A 17,634-nucleotide genomic window follows, 5' to 3' on the forward strand; every position below is an offset into this window, starting at 1 on the left:
ACCCGGCCACGTCGATCGCAACGCCGTCTCCCCCCTCCGGCGACGCGTACCACGCCCGAGCCCACAATTCATTTCGTCGGCGGTTGACGGCGACGGGACTCTGGATTCGCTCCTGTGATCTGTGCGCCGCGAGCGCACGGCGGTTCCGGCGCGAACAAACCCTGGCCCACCGCGCTCCTCTGCGCAGTCCCACGTGTCGTGGGCCATCCCTGTCGATCGACTCTGCGGCGTGAGAGTCACGCGCGCCTCCGTGTGTGTTGTGTGCGCGTGTGTACCTGGGGAGCGGTGGTGCAGCGGTTAGCGCGCTGCCCCACGAACCCAGCGACCCCAGTTCGATTCCCGCTCACGGCCTACACCGTGACGATTATCTGAACCGGTCCTGGTGTGTAAACATCGGCATTTGGGAGACAATGGTGGTGGTGGTGGCGATGGTGGTGGGGGGGGCGATGGTGGTGGGGGGGGCGATGGTGGTGGCGATGGTGGTGATGGTGGCGGCGGTGGTGGTGGTGGCGGTGGTGGCGGCGGCGGTGGTGGCGGTGGTGGCGATGGTGGTGGGGGGGGCGATGGTGGTGATGGTGGGGGCGGTGGTGGTGGTGGCGATGGTGATGGTGGCGGTGGTGGCGATGGTGGTGGCGGCGGTGATGGTGGTGATGGTGGCGGTGGCGGCGGTGGTAGCGGCGATGGTGGCGATGGTGGTGGCGGTAGCGGTGGTGGCGGAGGCGGCGGTGGTGGTGGTGATGGCGGTGGTGGCGATGATGGTGGTGGCGGTGGTGGCGATGATGGTGGTGGCGGTATGGGTAAGGGGGGTGGAGGAGGGCACCGATCGTCGTGTTTGGATTTTCATCATCGACGGCGACAGCGGCACGCTCGGAGTGAACGATGCGCGCGCGCGGGGGGGAATGCCTCGAATTTAATCTCGAATTAAAAAAAAAAGAATTATAACAAACCCGGCGCGATGAAGTGGCCTCATTGTGCGAGTGAATGATTCCCGAAGAGCGCGGTCGCCTGGCGGAGCGTCGGCCGCACTCCACCCCTCCAGCGCTCGTACAAAGCGGGCCCTCTCTCTCCGCTCGCATCGCTCGCTCATTATTAGAGATTTAGAACTCTGCAAGTGGCGGCTAAGCCGTCAAACAAGCACACACACGCACACACAAGCACACACACGCACACACAAGCACACACACAAGACAAAGATCCCCCGTATAGCCTGAAACAGCCTGTGACGGGCTATACGGGGGCAAGTGCTGTTAGCGAGCACCTGTGAAAGGTCCGGTGGGTGGCCAGCACCACGCCCGGCCGCCTTTGTCTCCCCAGTGGCGATGTTTACACACCGGGCCAGGTACTCATTTGAGGCTGAGTCGACCTAGGGGAGGCCTAAGACCTGTTTATATAATCGTCACTGGTGTCGGCCGTGAGCGGGAATCGAACTTGGGTTGCCGGTTCGTAGTGCAGCGCGCTAACCACTACACCACCGCTCCCAAACGCTCACACACACACACACTCCAATACACTCACACTCCAATACACTCACATGCTGCCTCATCCACACTCTAACAAAGACATTTTCACATCCAATGTCACACAAAGACATCTCACACTCATACACACAAACACACTCCCACACACTCACACACACACCCACACTCCACACACTCACACACACTCTCACACTCACTGTCACACCCAAGACAATACATATTCACACCCACTCTCATACATACACACAATCACCCTCACACCCGCACTAACACCCACTCTCACACACATACTCTCACACAAACACTCACACCCACACTCCCACACACTCACACACACTCTCACACTCACTGTCACACCCAAGACAAATACATATTCACACCCACTCTCATACATACACACAATCACCCTCACACCCACACTAACACCCACTCTCACACACATACTCTCACACAAACACTCACACACACTCACGCATTCTCACACACACACATACAAACATACTCAGACTCTCACACCTAACACCAACTCTCTTACACTCTCACACACACCTCTCACACACTCACACACACTCTTATACACACTCTCACACACACTTTCTTACACACACTCACATACACTCACACACACACACTCTCACACACACACACTCTCACACACACACTCTCACACAATCTCTCACACTCACACACACCCTCACACTCACACACTCTCACTCACACACTCACACACACACTCACACATTGTCACACACTCACACACTCTTTCACACACTCTCACACACACACCTCTCACACACCCTCACACACTCACACATTGTCACACACTCACACACACACTCTCTCACACCCTCACATACACACACACTCACACACTCTCACACACACTCACACACTCTCACACACTCTCACACACACACACACCCTCACACACACTCACTCACACTCTCACCCCCACACAGCCCCGGGCTGCCAACGCCCCCACCCCCCACCCCCCCCACTCACCCCCACCCCCCACCCCCCGTCAGCACCGCATGGAGCTGGCTGGGCACACATCCAGCAGCCAGCCGAGTGGGAGGGGCGGGGCGGCGAGGGAGGAGGATGGGTGGGGGTTGCGGGGGGAGGAAGGAGGAGGGGGTGGGGCTGCGGGGGGGAGGAAGGAGGAGGGGTGGGGGCTGCGGGGGGGGGAGAGGAGGAGGGGGTGGGGGCTGCGGGGGGGGAGGAGAGGAGGAGGGGGTGGGGGCTGCGGGGGGGGAGGGAGGAGGAGGGGGTGGGGGCTGCGGGGGGGAGGAGGAGGGGGGTGGGGGCTGCGGGGGGGAGGAGAGGAGGAGGGGGGGGGCTGCGGGGGGAGGAGAGGAGGAGGGGGTGGGCTGCGGGGGGGGAGAGGAGGAGGGGGTGGGGGCTGCGGGGGGGAGGAAGGAGGAGGGGGTGGGGGCTGCGGGGGGGAGGAGAGGAGGAGGGGGTGGGGGCTGCGGGGGGGAGGAGAGGAGAGGGGGTGGGGGCTGCTGGGGGGAGGAGGAGGAGGGGTGGGGGCTGCGGGGGGGAGGAGAGGATGAGGGGGTGGGGGCTGCGGGGGGAGAGAGGAGGAGGGGGTGGGGGCTGCGGGGGGGGGAGGAGGAGGAGGGGGCTGCGGGGGGGAGGAGAGGAGGAGGGGGTGGGGCTGCGGGGGGGGGGGGAGGAGGGGTGGGGGCCGGGGGGGGGAGGAGAGGAGGAGGGGGTGGGGGCTGCGGGGGGGAGGAGAGGGGGGGGGTGGGGGGGGGGGGGGGGGGGGGGGGGAGGGAGGAGGCTGCTGAGATTCTGTGGGGTCGGATGGGGTGCTGCTGCTGCTGGTCTCCATGGCAACCACCGTGGCAGCAGTAGCAGCAGCAAATGTCCGGTTACGCCACACACTTAGGCGGCGATTTCATTACGCGCCTTGTTGGTGTCGAGGAGGAGTAGGAGGGGGGGCCCTGTGACAACGCTTACAACAGGGTGGGGGGGTGGGGGTTTGGGTTTATGGGATTGGGCCGTGGCGTTAAAGGGTTTAGTGCCCTATTCGAAAAGATGGAATTTTAGGATCACTGCCACTGCCACACCCATCGCCCCCAGCAGAAGTTTCTGAATATTCTGCCTTAATCTTTCACAAGCGTCCCCAACGCCCCTCTCACATCCATGCCCGCTGTTTCACGCACTTTGTAGTCTTATTGTAACATCAATAATGACGATGATGATGATATTCCTAACGCTCTCGCAGCCCGACGAGATTTTGTTATTTTAATTTCGTTGTTTAAAATAATGTTTGTTTGGGTGGCGCTGCTTCCTGCTGCTGCTGCTGCTGCTTGAACACACAGTGCGATTCTAACAAGTGTAAGGCGCGCTTGGCTACGTACGGTGCGAAAGAAGTGCAACGCACACACACGGACATGCTGCTGCTGCTGCTTCATGAACAGTTCACGGTGCAAAGGGCATCAAACAAACTCGGCGAGTTCCGTGTCGATAACAAGAGAACCCAGGTGCCGTAGGTTGACGGCGGTGGCCAGGCTAGGTGCACGAGGTCACGGAACGGGCCCAGGCGCCGTGGGGTGACTGCGGTGCCAGGCTAGGTGCACGAGGAGGTCACTGGGGACAGACCGAGGTGCCGTGGGTTGACGGCGGTGCCAGGCTAGGTGCACGAGGTCACGGAACGGGCCCAGGCGCCGTGGGTTGACTGCGGTGCCAGGCTAGGTGCACGAGGTCACGGAACAGTCACAGGCGCCGTGGGGTGACTGCGGTGCCAGGCTAGGTGCACGAGGAAGTCACGGAACGGTCACAGGCGCCATGGTTGACTGCGGTGCCAGGCTAGGTGCACGAGGAGGTCACTGGGGACAGACCGAGGTGCCGTGGGGTGACTGCGGTGCCAGGCTAGGTGCAGGAGGAGGTCACGGAACGGGGCCCCGGGCGCCGTGGGTGACTGCGGTGCCAGGCTAGGTGCAGGAGGAGGTCACTGGGGACAGACCGAGCGGCGTGGGATGACTGCGGTGCCAGGCTAGGTGCACGAGGAGGTCACGGAACGGACCGGGCTGCCGTGGGGTGACTGCGGTGCCAGGCTAGGTGCACGAGGAGGTCACGGAACGGACCGGGCTGCCGTGGGGTGACTGCGGTGCCAGGCTAGGTGCACGAGGAAGTCACGGGACAGACCCAGGCGCCGTGGGTTGACTGTGGTGTCAGGCTAGGTGCACGAGGAAGTCACGGGACGGACCGAGGCGCCATGAGTTGACTGTGGTGCCAGGCTAGGTGCACGAGGATGTCACGGAATGGACCGAGGCGGCGTGGGTTGACTGCGGTGCCAGGCTAGGTGCACGAGGTCACGGAACGGACCGAGGCGCCATGGGTTGACTGCGGTGCCAGGCTAGGTGCAGGAGGAGGTCACGGAACCGACGCAGGCGCCGTGGGGTGACTGCGGTGCCAGGCTAGGTGCAGGAGGAGGTCACTGGGGATAGACTCCCCTGCTAGCAGAGATCCTTCGACACTTCACGGTGACGTCACCGCCACTTAGCGGCGGTTGTTGTTGTTGTGCCGCTTGAAAAGCTACGAAATATAAATATGTATAAATATATAACAGCAGGCGACGTTCCTGGCAAGGTCCCTCCTTCCTCCATAGCGCGTGAGAGAGGGGCCCCGAGTGAAGGCGTGGACGCTAAACTCCGAGTCGCAGGCCGCACCTACGATCAGCACGCTTGGCTACGTACGGTGCGAAAGAAGTTCAACGTACACCGCGTTGGGCCTGATGGATCGTACAGTACAGCTGCCACCCCCACCCCCCCCTCCAGTGCCGGATTATATCCTAGTAGCACAAGTAGCTACATAATGCTACGGGGCCCCCGCACTTTCAAGGGCCCCGTGCTAAATGCTTTCAAGATATCAATTCCGGTTCGGTGATTCTGCACTTGCTCTATTACTATAGTACTATACCGCCTTCAACTTTTACGAACGACTCGGTGTGTAAGGTTAGCGATTTGTCGTATTATCTAGCTGTATAGCAAATGAAAAAATACAATTACTTTACTGTGCAAGTTAAACATTCATGTTTTTTTTAATTAGTGTTGTATTTTATGTAGGACCCCTTTATAACAACATATGCACTAGCTTAGGCACTGCCCCCCTCCCCCACCCCCTGCCAAACCGGAGGTCCACCGGTTCGATTCAACCTCCAGGCGCGGCAGCCGAAACGACGGCACGGGATTCCTAAAATCTTCAAATCCTCACCCCTCCACCCCCGCCTCCCACCGGCAGGTCGCGTGCGCCGTGGGGTAAAGTGTGGGCACAGCGCTGCCGTGGAAGAGTAGGCCAATGCCCTCTCTCGAGAGAGGCCTCTGCGAGGGCTCCGTCGAGTGTTTGGCCGCTTCCGACGGCAGTGGAGCGAGCCGGAAATTGCACGGCTGTGCCTTGACCTACTTAACAACTACCCATCCACATTAATTCTAGATTTGAAGCTTTCGTGATTGCAATGATTCATATTCTTAGGTTTTTTCGGTAAAGTCACGTAGGTAAAAACATTAAAAAGTAAAATAAAATAAAAATCACGACGTTTCGGAGGCAACACAAGCTTCCGTCTTCAGGTGGAACCGTCACAGCCACGACAGTTGTATCAAGTAAATGAGAGATCACAAGAAATACCACCCCGTATATATATTTCTTGTGATCTCTCATTTACTTGATACAGCTGTCGTGGCTGTGACGGTACCACCTGAAGACGGAAGCTTGTGTTGCCCCCCGAAACGTCGTGATTTTTATTTTATTTTACTTTTTAATGTTTTTACCTACGTGAATTTACCGAAAAACCTAAGAATACCCATCCACATCCCCAAAAAACAAAGACAAAGATCCCCCGTGTAGGCTCAACAGACTGCCGGGTCCAAGTGCTGTTCGCGAGCAGCGCCTATTAAGACCGGCACGGCACACGAGGGCGTGGGGTAGCCAGCACCGCGCCCGGCCGCCTTTGTCTCCCTCGTGGTGATCTTTATTCATCGCACCAGGTACTCATTTAAGGCTAAGTTGACCTAGGGGAGGCCCAACACCTGACCAAATATACGCCACCTTTATTATTGTTTGTGAGCGGTAATCGAACTCGGGTCGTCGGGTTCACAGCGCACTAACCCCTACACTACCGCTCCCCACACACACACACCAATACCTACCACTGCACCTGTGCCAGGCCAGGTGCACTAAGAATCTAGTACTCAGGAGGTTACGGGACAAGACCCCAGGTGCCATGGGTGGACTGTCAACCCACACACACACACACGCACATCCACACACAAAGGCAAAGATCCCCTGTATAGCCTGAAACAGACTGTTGGGGAAAGTGCTATGAGCGAGCACCTATGAAGGCCGCCACGGCACACGAGGGGTTGGTGGCTAACAGCACGCCCGGCCGCCTTTGTCTCCCCAGTGGTAATGTTAACACACCACACGAGGTACTCCACACACATGCGCACAACCACGCACATCCACACATCCACACACATCCACAGACACACACATCCACACACACACATCCACACACACACGCGCACATCCACACACACACATCTACACACACACATCTACACACACACATCCACACACACGCACATCCACACACACATCCACACACTCACACACATCCACACACACACACATCCACACACACACATCCACACACACATACACACACACACATCCACACACACACACATCCACACACACATCCACACACACATCCACACACACACATCCACACACACACACATCCACACACACATCCACACACACACACATACACACACATCCACACACACACATCTACACACACACACATCCACACACACACACGCGCCCACAACAAACAAGCCATGACGCAATCGTTCGGAATCACTGGGAGGGCACCGAAGCCGTCATCCTTGGCACCACCCGTGACTCGCTTTGCATCCCACACGGTGAAGTGGAAACTCCGCTCACGGACGGCAACAAAAGGTGATCCCCGGGAATTAGTCTCAGCCGGTCATCCCTGGGGCCTGGATTGGCGACTCTCAGAACAGATATCCACACACGCGCACACGGTACGCGCCACAAAGACAAAGATCGCCCGTATAGCCTGAACAGGCCGTTGGGGCAAGTGCTGTTAGCGAGCACGGCACACGAGCGGGCGGCCAACAACCAGGCCCCGGCCGCCTTTGTCTCCCCAGTGGCGATGTTTACCACACACCGCACCAGGTACTCATTTGAGGCTGAGTCGACCCAGGGGAGGCCCACGACCGGTCAAGTTAATCGTCAGCTGTGTTGGCCGTGAGCTGGAATGGAACTCGGCTCGCTAACCGCTGCACCACCGCTCTCCACACACTCCCCAACACTCTGCACCACTGCCCCACGTGGACACCTCCACCTGCACCACCACCCACGTGACACCTCCACCTGCACCACCGCCCCACGCGACACCTCCACCTGCACCACCACCCCACGTGACACCTCCACCTGCACCACCGCCCCACGTGAAACCTCCACCTGCACCACCGCTCCACGTGACACCTCCACCTGCACCACCGCCCCACGTGACACCTCCACCTGCACCACCGCCCCACGTAACACCTCCACCTGCACCACCGCTCCCCCCTAACACCTCCACCTGCACCACCGCCCCCCATAACACCTCCACCTGCACCACCGCCCCACGTGACACCTGCACCACCGCCCACGTAACACCTCCACCTGCACCACCGCTCCCCTAACACCTCCACCACCGCTCCCCATGACACCTCCACCTGCACCACCCGCTCCCCCTAACACCTCCACCACCGCCCCCCGTAACACCTCCACCTGCACCACCGCCCCACGTGACACCTGCACCTGCACCACCACCCCACGTGACACCTGCACCACCGCCCACGTGACACCTCCACTTGCACCTGCACCACCGCCCACCGTAACACCTCCACCTGCACACACCGCCCCACGTGACACCTCCACCTGCACCACCGCCCACCGTAACACCTCCACCTGCACCACCGCTCCCCCTAACACCTCCACCTGCACCACCACTCCCCCTAACACCTCCACCTGCACCACCGCCCCACGTGACACCTGCACCTGCACCACCGCTCCCCCTAAACACCTCCACCTACACCACCGCTCCCCCTAACACCTCCACCTACACCACCGCCCCCCGTGACACCTCCACCTGCACCACCGCCCCCCCTAACACCTCCACCTGCACCACCGCCCCACGTGACACCTGCACCTGCACCACCGCCCACGTAACACCTACACCTACACCACCGCTCCCCATGACACCTACACCTGCACCATAACTCCCCCTAACACCTCCACCTGCACCACCGCCCCACGTGACACCTCCACCTGCACCACCACCCCACGTAACACCTCCACACCACCCCACGTAACACCTTCACACCACCCCACGTAACACCTCCACCTCCTCTCACTGTGGGCTGTGCCACCTCCTCCGGTCTATCAACGACCGGCCCGCAAATCATTCAGTGAGTGCATGAAGCCACGTGTCATCGTCTCCATCACCATCGTCGTCACCGCCACCACCGTCAACAGCGGCGTCACGCCGGGACGTGGCCTTAACTAAAACAAATATGAAACGCGCGATCGATGAATTTTTTGTTGTTGTTGTAACGTAATCTATTCCGCAAGCGGGGAAAGTCTCTGCGCACTCACCGCGTGACGCTTCGCGCTCGGGTAGCTGTGCCTCCCTCTCCTCCGCGGCGCGTCAAAGTGCCCGGCCATGGAGCGGGCGACGCCGGTGTCATCGACGACGATGATGCGAGGGAGGAGGAGGATGACGACGACGATGACGAGGAGGAGGACGGAGGGAGGTAGCGCCGCTCGCGACACCGAGGAACGCGTCGTGAAGTTTTTAAAAAAAAATTTAAGAAAATAAAAAAAACCTCGCCGGCAAACGTCGACGGGGAGCCAATCGTGGCGGGGTTAAAGGGATCAGCGATGACGGACGACGCTCGGGCGGCGTGAAGGGGGCTCGTGAAGGGGGCTCGTGAAGGGGGCTTGTGAAGGGGCTTCGCTGCCCGCCCGCCTGCGAAGACGCTGCGCTAACGTCGCACGAAACGCGGAACATTGCGCCCGTTGCCCATGGCGAAGTGTGACGTCTCGTGGCGGCGGTGGAGGAGAGGGAGAGAGAGAGGGACAGGGAGAGCGTGAGAGGGAGGGAGAGAGAGAGAATGAGAGAGTGCGTGAGAGGGAGGGAGGGAGAGAGACAGGGAGTGCGTGAGAGGGAGGGGGGGCGAGGGAGAGAGTGCGTGAGAAGGAGGGAGAGAGAGAATGAGAGAGAGAGCGTGAGAGGGAGGGAGAGAATGAGAGAGAGAGAATGAGAGGAAGGGAGGGAGAGATTGAGAGTGCGTGAGAGAGAGGGGGGGAGAGAGAGAATGAGAGGAAGGGAGGGAGAGATTGAGAGTGCGTGAGAGAGAGGGAGGGCGTGAAAGAGCAGAGCGTGAAATCTATCATTTAAAAAGGGGGTTTACATAAAGCAAAGCATTTTAAAAAACCGAAATGATGAACGAAGCAAAGTGCCGACTACACCGAGCATCTTCTTGTTTCCTCTGATCGTAAAGAAGAGAGAGAGGCAGAGAGAGGGAGGGAGGAGTGTGTGAGAGAGGGAGGGAGCGAGGGAGAGAGTGCGGGGTATTGACGGCTGTTTAAATGCTACTCCTCCCCGGCTTCAGACGCACGCACGCACACACACGCATGCACACACACACATACACACGCACGCACACACACACACGCACGCGCACGCACGTACACACACGCACACGCACGCATGCATGCACACGCACGCACACGTACACACACACACGCGAACGTACACACGCACGTACACACACGCACGCATGCACACACACGCACGCACACACACGCACGTACAAACACGCGCGCACACGTACACATGCACACAGACGCACGTACACACACGCACGTACACACGCACGCGCGCACATGCACGCACTTACACGCACACGCGCGCACACACACGCACACACACGCACGCACACGCACGCACACACACGCAGTACAAACACGCGCGCACACGTACACATGCACACAGACGCACGTACACCCACACGCGCGCACACACACGCACACACACGCACGTACATGTACGCACGCACACGCACGAGCGTACACACGCACACACACGCACGCGCACACACACGCACGTACACACACACGCACACACACGCACGTACACACACACGCGCGCACACACACGCACACACACGCACGCACATGTACGCACGCACACGCACGAGCGTACACACGCACGCACACGCACACGCGCGCGCTTGGAATCGCCCGAGCGAGTCCAGCCACTGAGGGTCACGTGGAGCTACAACCTTGCCACCTGTAAGTCTCCTGCGTTTGGGGTCGCGTCCCCCCCCCCCCCCCCCTTTCAAGGGATTACAAAATATTTGTTATATTCTTAGGTTTTTTCGGTAAAGTCACGTAGGTAAAACATTAAAATTAATAAAAGTAAAATAAAATAAAAATCACGACGTTTCGGAGGCAACACAAGCTTCCGTCTTCAGGTGGAACCGTCACATCCCGACAGCTGTATCAAGTAAATGAGATATGGTAGCTCCTGCAATCTCTCATTTACTTGATACAGCTGTCGGGATGTGACGGTTCCACCTGAAGACGGAAGCTTGTGTTGTCTCCGAAACGTCGTGATTTAAATTTTATTTTACTTTTATTAATTTTTATGTTTTACCTACGTGACTTTACCGAAAAAACCTAAGAATATGAATCCTTGCAGTCACGAAAGTTTCAAATCTAGACATTTCTTTGTTTGTCGATTGTTGTTGTTGTTGACAGCGGAAGTTTGCGACCGTGACTTTTTTTGTTCCGTTCCTCCGAAGATCGCGGCTCTCGCAAGCGGCGGTGGCCGGGAGAGAGAAATTGGATGTGAAGTGAAATCTGACCCTGCCAACTTCTGTGGGCCGTGGCATCTGCACAGCAGCGCTCTCATCTCGCCCGGGGTCAACTTCCAGGGGTCAGGGTCGCTGAGCCGGCACCGATGAATCCGCGTTGCGGAGTGCGTCGATTTCGACGGCTTCAGCTGTCGCTTATTAGATATATGCACACACACAGGGGCGCTTCAAACGCTCAAGAATGTGAACGCTTCTGAGAATTTGCAACGACGCCGCGAGCAATGCGCTGCCCCGGGCTCTGGAGACCACCTGGAGGAGATGCCAGGGCGCGCGTGGTGACAACGATGGTGAACAAGTGGGAGACTCTTTGACTTTCCGAAGCTATAAAGATGACTTTTAGATTTGAAGCTTTCGTGACTGCAAGGATTCATACTATTAGGTTTTTAGGTAAAGTCTTGTAGCCCCGCTCACCACCCCCACGTTCCATTCCCTGGTTACCACATTCAAATAAGCCCCTCCCCCCTTAACTTGTATTTAAGGGCTGGTCTTTTGGAATTTTCCTCACTTGATGCAGTAATTTTAGCTGTGACGGTCCCACCTGATGACGGAGACTTGTGTTGCCTCCGAAACGTCGTGATTTATTATTTTATTTTCAGTATTACTTTTATTAACTTTTAATTTTATTTTTTACCTACGTGACTTTACCGAAACAACCTAAGAGTATAAACATGACATTTGTTATCATGTTGCGGTGTAGTATTATCCGTTATTTTTTCCATTAAAAACGATAGTAATCCCATAGAAGTGTTAAAAACATCTTTAAGCACTCTGTATATAAATATTCTGATGACTCGCACGGAGACCCGTAAAGGATCACAAAGTGATGCACATGATCTAAAGAGAGATTCGTAAGAGAAGCCATAGACACAAAGACAAAGATAACCCGTATAACCTTAACAGACTGTTGGGGCAAGTGCTGTTAGCGAGCAGCACCTATGAAGGCCGGCACGGCACACGAGGGGGAGGGGGTGGCCAGCAACTACGCCCGGCCGCCTTTGTCACCCTAGTGGCGATGTTTACACACCGCAGCGGGTACTCATTTTGAGGCTGAGTCGATCTAGTGTTGCCACAGGCCCGGTCCAGACAATCGTCACTGGTGTTGGCCATGAGCGGGAATCGAACTCGGGTCGCCGTTTTCGTAAGCGCAGAGCGATGACCACTACACCACCGCTCCCGGCCACAGACACACACACTCACACGCGGACCCGTAGACTCGTATAATTACGTGGACTGAGTTAACGATTAAACGGGGTTTTAATTTGTGCCGAGTTAAATGGTCTCAGCCCCTGCTCACTAATGGCTTACCTTGAGACTGGTAGATATATGGGCAGATACATATACTGGGGGAGAATGCGTTGTAAAAATTTACACAAAGTACCTTTTACCTGGAGGTCATAAGACGCTCTACAAAACAAAGACAAAGATCCCCCGTAGAGCCTTTGCAGACTGTTGGGGCAAGTGCGGTTAGCGAGCAGCACCTATGAAGGCACACGAGGGAGGTGGGTGGTCAGCACCACGCCCGGCCGCCTTTGTCTCCCCAGTGGCGATGTTTACTGCACACCTCGCCAGGTACTCATTTGAGGCCTAATCAACCTAGGGTAGGCCCAGGACCGGTTCAGATGTTCGACACTCAAGTTGGTGGCCGTGAGCGGGAATCGAACTCGGGTCGTCGGGGTCGTGGTGCAGCACGCTAACCGCTACACCACCGCTCCCCACGCTGTACAAAGCAGACGCACACACACACACACGCGCAGGCTCACGCCAATACAGCCCAACCCCAAAACTAAGGATTCAAGAAATGTAGAACAGCTCTTAAGCATAAGTTGCGTCTTAAGGCGCGATTTTAGTCAAACGAGGTGGGGGTGGCAGGGGGTTTCCCGCACCTTCGATTAGCACGGCTGACTATGTACGGTGCGAAAAAAGTTCAACATACACACCTAGACTCACAGAGAGACCCATAGACTCACACAGAGACCCATAGACTCACACAGAGACCCATAGACTCACAGAGAGACCCATAGACTCACAAAGAGACCCATACTCACACACAGACCAATAGACTCACACACAGACCCATAGACTCACACAGAGACCATAGACTCACACAGAGACCCATAGACTCACACAGAGACTCACAGACTCACACAGAGACCCACAGACTCACACAAAGACCCACAGACTCACACACAGATCCATAGACTCACACAGAGACCCATAGACTCACACAGAGACCCATAGACTCACAAAGAGACCATAGACTCACAGAGAGACACACTCACACAGAGACCCATAGTTTGTTGCCTTTCTCTCGCACCTCCGATTAGCGCGGTTGGCTACATACGGTGTGAAAGAAGTTCAACGTACATACAAAAAGTATGGATTCCTGCAGTCACGAAAGCTTCATATCCAGTACGTACACAACGCAGTCAGCAGGGCTAACGCTCGGCGAGAAGTGAATCACGCAGTCGCGCGTCCTACAGAATAGGCTACGGGGGGTGTCGATTCATGTTTTGTAAATCAAACGGGAAGCTCACGGACCGCGCGTAGGAGCGGGGATTCCTGGGCATGACCTCGCCGCTCTCCGTTGAGTCGCCGCCCGGCCGCTTGCAGCGGAGAAGCAGCAAAAGCCGAAGTGAAATTCTTTGCTCGAGTGATTTTTTATTATGTTCATCGGCTCGAGTTAAATAAACGATGGGGAAGTAGCGGACGCCCCCCCCCACCCCCATCGCACAGCGCCGCACCTGTGTGGGAACTCCAACTCAGCCGCCGGCAGGTGCGGGGGCGAGGAGAGGAGGGGGGGAGCGTGACCGGCCGCATTCTCGAATCCCCGGCAGATGCGCGCGTGACACACGCGCGTGACACACGCGCGTGCGCACGCGCATGACGGCGTGCGTCACGTGCGTGAGCAACAATGCAAACACGTGGAGGCGGCGCGTGGATGTCGATTGCGCAACGCGCGCCGTCGTGATGATCCGCCCGCGACCTCTGGACCGTGAACTTGGGCAACGCTCGCGCGGGCCAGAGGGCGGGTCCCTCGCCGCTGGCAGCCAGGACGTGCGGCGGACGGACGGACGGGCGGATTCGGGAAATTTCACATTTCCTTTGGCAAGAAATCTGTCGGCGCAAGAGCTACTTTCCTTTTCGAAGTAATATTAGTAAAAAAAAAAGTCAACAAAAAACGGTCGTGCGTTCGAACGAGAAATCTGTTGCTGGTCATCTCTGCTGGCTGGCCTGAGCCAGTCGTGGAATTTCCACGTTCCTATGACAGGAACCGGTTTAATATCTCCGAGTCAGAATAACTGCCCGGTCAAGCGCGATGCGAGAGATATTGAGCCGCGTTGTACGTACGTATGTTGGACTTCTTCTGCACCGTACGTAGCCGACCGCGTTAAACGGCGCAGAGGAGGGACTGGGTGTCTGCCTGAGCTGCGAATGAATTTCCCCTCCACTGCAGACAAGTATCTTGACACAAAGACAAAGATGCCCCGTGTAGCCTTCCACAGGATGTTGGGGCAAGTGCCGTTCACGAGCAGCACAAACGAAGGCCGGCACAGCACACGAGGCGGTGGGTGGCCAACTCCACGCCCGGCCGCCTTTGTCTCTCCCCCCCCCCCCCCCCGCCCAGCGCTGACGTTACTTACAGGCCGAACCAGAAACTCATTAAAGGCCGAGTCGACCTAGGGGAGGCCTAGGACTGGGTTCAGATATTCGTCACCGGCATTGGCGGCCACGAGCGGGAATCGAACTCGGGTCGTCGGGGGTTCGTAGCGCGGCACCACCGATCGGTCCGCCACCGCCACCCCGCACACTACCAGAGCGTCAACACGTGCACGCGCGTCAACACGTGCACGCGCGTCAACACGTGCACGCGCGTCTACACGTGCACGCTCGTCACCACGTGCGCGCGCAGCTCACTGTGACCCCTTTCGACCGGGCGCGGTATTCATGGAATTCTCCGGCACCTCCACCGCACCGGCTATGATGAGGCACAGAGCCCAGGTCACCAAATGCTGTCACGTGTTTGCAGTCAAAGATCACGTGGTTAAGATCACAAGTATACCACCTTTCGTGAATCATGGATAAGACTTGACTTCTGGTCTGATCATTTTTTCTTGTCAATCCGCTGCTGGATAAACTGTCCTATGGACATGTTCATCCCTGTCATACGAACGTGGAATTTCCACCAACGGCTCGACTCTGGGTGATACCGTGAAAAGAGCTTCATGGGTCATCGGATTTCTCCGGGATAAAGATTCTGAACGGAGATTCTGATTCTCTCTCAGTGGTCATGTGAGCCACTTTGTGATGCACGCTGGGGGTGGGGGGGGGGGTTGTGGTTGTGTGACCATACTTCACCACGCTGGTCAGTGCCGATTGGTGAACGATGGAGGGGGGGGGGCAGATCAGGGTGAGTTATGAACAGTCGTTTAGTCCGATGTACGCTTAAAAAAAATCTATAAAATGTACTATATTTTTGTTTTTTCATAAATCGATGGAGCCTGCTATATTTAAAAATCAATACGAAGCAGTTAAAGCTGGAACAAGTTTGCTCACCGCCGCCAACGTCGCTTACGTTGGGGGGTGCGCGCTTCTGTGCGACGTCCGTGCCGCCGTAACACATCCCTGCTGCGGAGGGAGCTGGTAGGAACGTTGGGTTGCTCGGTCAATGGCCTGCAGGGTCAACGGCGGCGTGGTGTATTCCGCAAATATGCCCGACTGTGAGGGCGGGCACAAGCCGGCGTGAGTAGGTTAAACGTTGAGTTTTATAAGGGCACCACGGGGTGAGCAGCCCCTCCCCACCCCACCCCCCCCCCCCCCCCCCCCCCAGCCCCACCCTCCCCACCCCACCCAGCCCACCCCCTCCCCCCACCCAGCCCCTCCCCACCCAGCCCCTCCCCCCCACCCTCCCCCCCTCCCCCCACCCTCCCCTCCCCACCCTCCCCTCCCCACCCATTCCCTCCCTCCCCACCCAGCCTCTCCCTGCACGACGGACGGACACAATAATCCCCTGTGGGCTGGTGTAACCAGGAGGTTCCAACCAGTATAATCTGCGGTCTGCGGCATAGCTCGCAAGCCAGAGGTGGATGGGACCGCTCATCGCCATCATCATCGGCAGCGGCAGTCACGATGCATCCGCTGGGGGTGGGAAGGGTTCACTCAACCCATCATCATCCCTCCGGGGTCAGTTAAAATAAAGTAGCACTTTGCGCAGGGGGGAGGGGTGGGTGAGTAGTCCATCGATGTTGGCTTTCCTATGAATGCACTCATCCACCGCCGCTGACCAGAGTAACGTGGAATTGCCACCCACTTTGCCCTGCAGGGTCTGCAAATCATTTGAGCGGCGGGAAAAAAACTTGAGACATTTTTTTTAGGGTCGATCACGGATTACGATGGGTACGCGTTGGTTTTAGTCTTCTTCTAATTCATCGTCTTCTGCATCTCCTTTGTCTTCATCTCCTCCGTCATCATCTTCATCGTCTTCATCTTACTCCGCTTCCAAACGTGGCCATCGTTCGGCCGCCGCCGGCGGTGCGACGTTGAGTCTTCCCCGGCGGTGACCGCTCTGCGCTCTGCCCCCCCCCACCACCCATCCTCCCCGCGTGCCCCCCCCGCGGCGACACACAAAGCGGCGTTCTGTATCTGACGACACGGGGGCCTTGGTGTCGCACGGCAGGGGGGGGGGGGGGGCGGTGGGGGCTCTGTATCGGTACACACAACGCTTCCCCTATGCCGAGAGATTTCCTTTCAAGTGGATGCGCTGAATTTTATTTTTTTATTTTTTCATTTTTTTACTCTTCCACCCCCCCATGCCCAGATATTGCCGGTCTCGGGGTCCCCGGTTCACTCCGCGTCAACTCGTGTGTTATATTACTACTGACACTACTAATACCGTCATCACGGGTCGTGTTCTAGCCACTGCTGGATGAAATTTGGGCTCCCCCCCCCCCACCACCCATCCCCCCCCACCACCCATCCTTCCCCCCCCCGACTCTCCGGCCATCTCCCGTCTCCCTGGTCGTGTGATGTGACGGAATTCATCTTCGCCGCGTTGCCGGCGCAGTGTCGTGAGGGTTATTTTACTATGGACACAAAACTATATTGTCTCTTTGTGCATTGCGCTCCTCAGCACACTGTCACCAAATGATGGAATAGTCCCGTTCGGACACCATCACCTCACTACACTGCAGTCTCTC

At 57.3% G+C, this 17,634-nt stretch overlaps 1 protein-coding gene across 1 annotated transcript in view; it reads right to left on the reverse strand.

Moving 5' to 3' along the window:
• The window catches only part of LOC133354628 (breast cancer anti-estrogen resistance protein 3 homolog), a 30,742-nt gene extending 21,091 nt beyond the window's left edge, over positions 1-9,651 (reverse strand). The window contains exon 1 of the mRNA XM_061571643.1: positions 9,156-9,651. Coding sequence (XP_061427627.1) covers positions 9,156-9,224 — 69 coding nt within the window. The 5' untranslated portion in view covers positions 9,225-9,651. The remainder of the gene's footprint in view (positions 1-9,155) is intronic.
• Between the last annotated feature and the right edge of the window lie 7,983 nt (positions 9,652-17,634).

The sequence above is a fragment of the Lethenteron reissneri genome, chromosome 48 (genome assembly GCF_015708825.2).
Source record: "Lethenteron reissneri isolate LAM-NWPU_2019-01 chromosome 48, ASM1570882v1, whole genome shotgun sequence".
NCBI lineage: Eukaryota > Metazoa > Chordata > Hyperoartia > Petromyzontiformes > Petromyzontidae > Lethenteron > Lethenteron reissneri.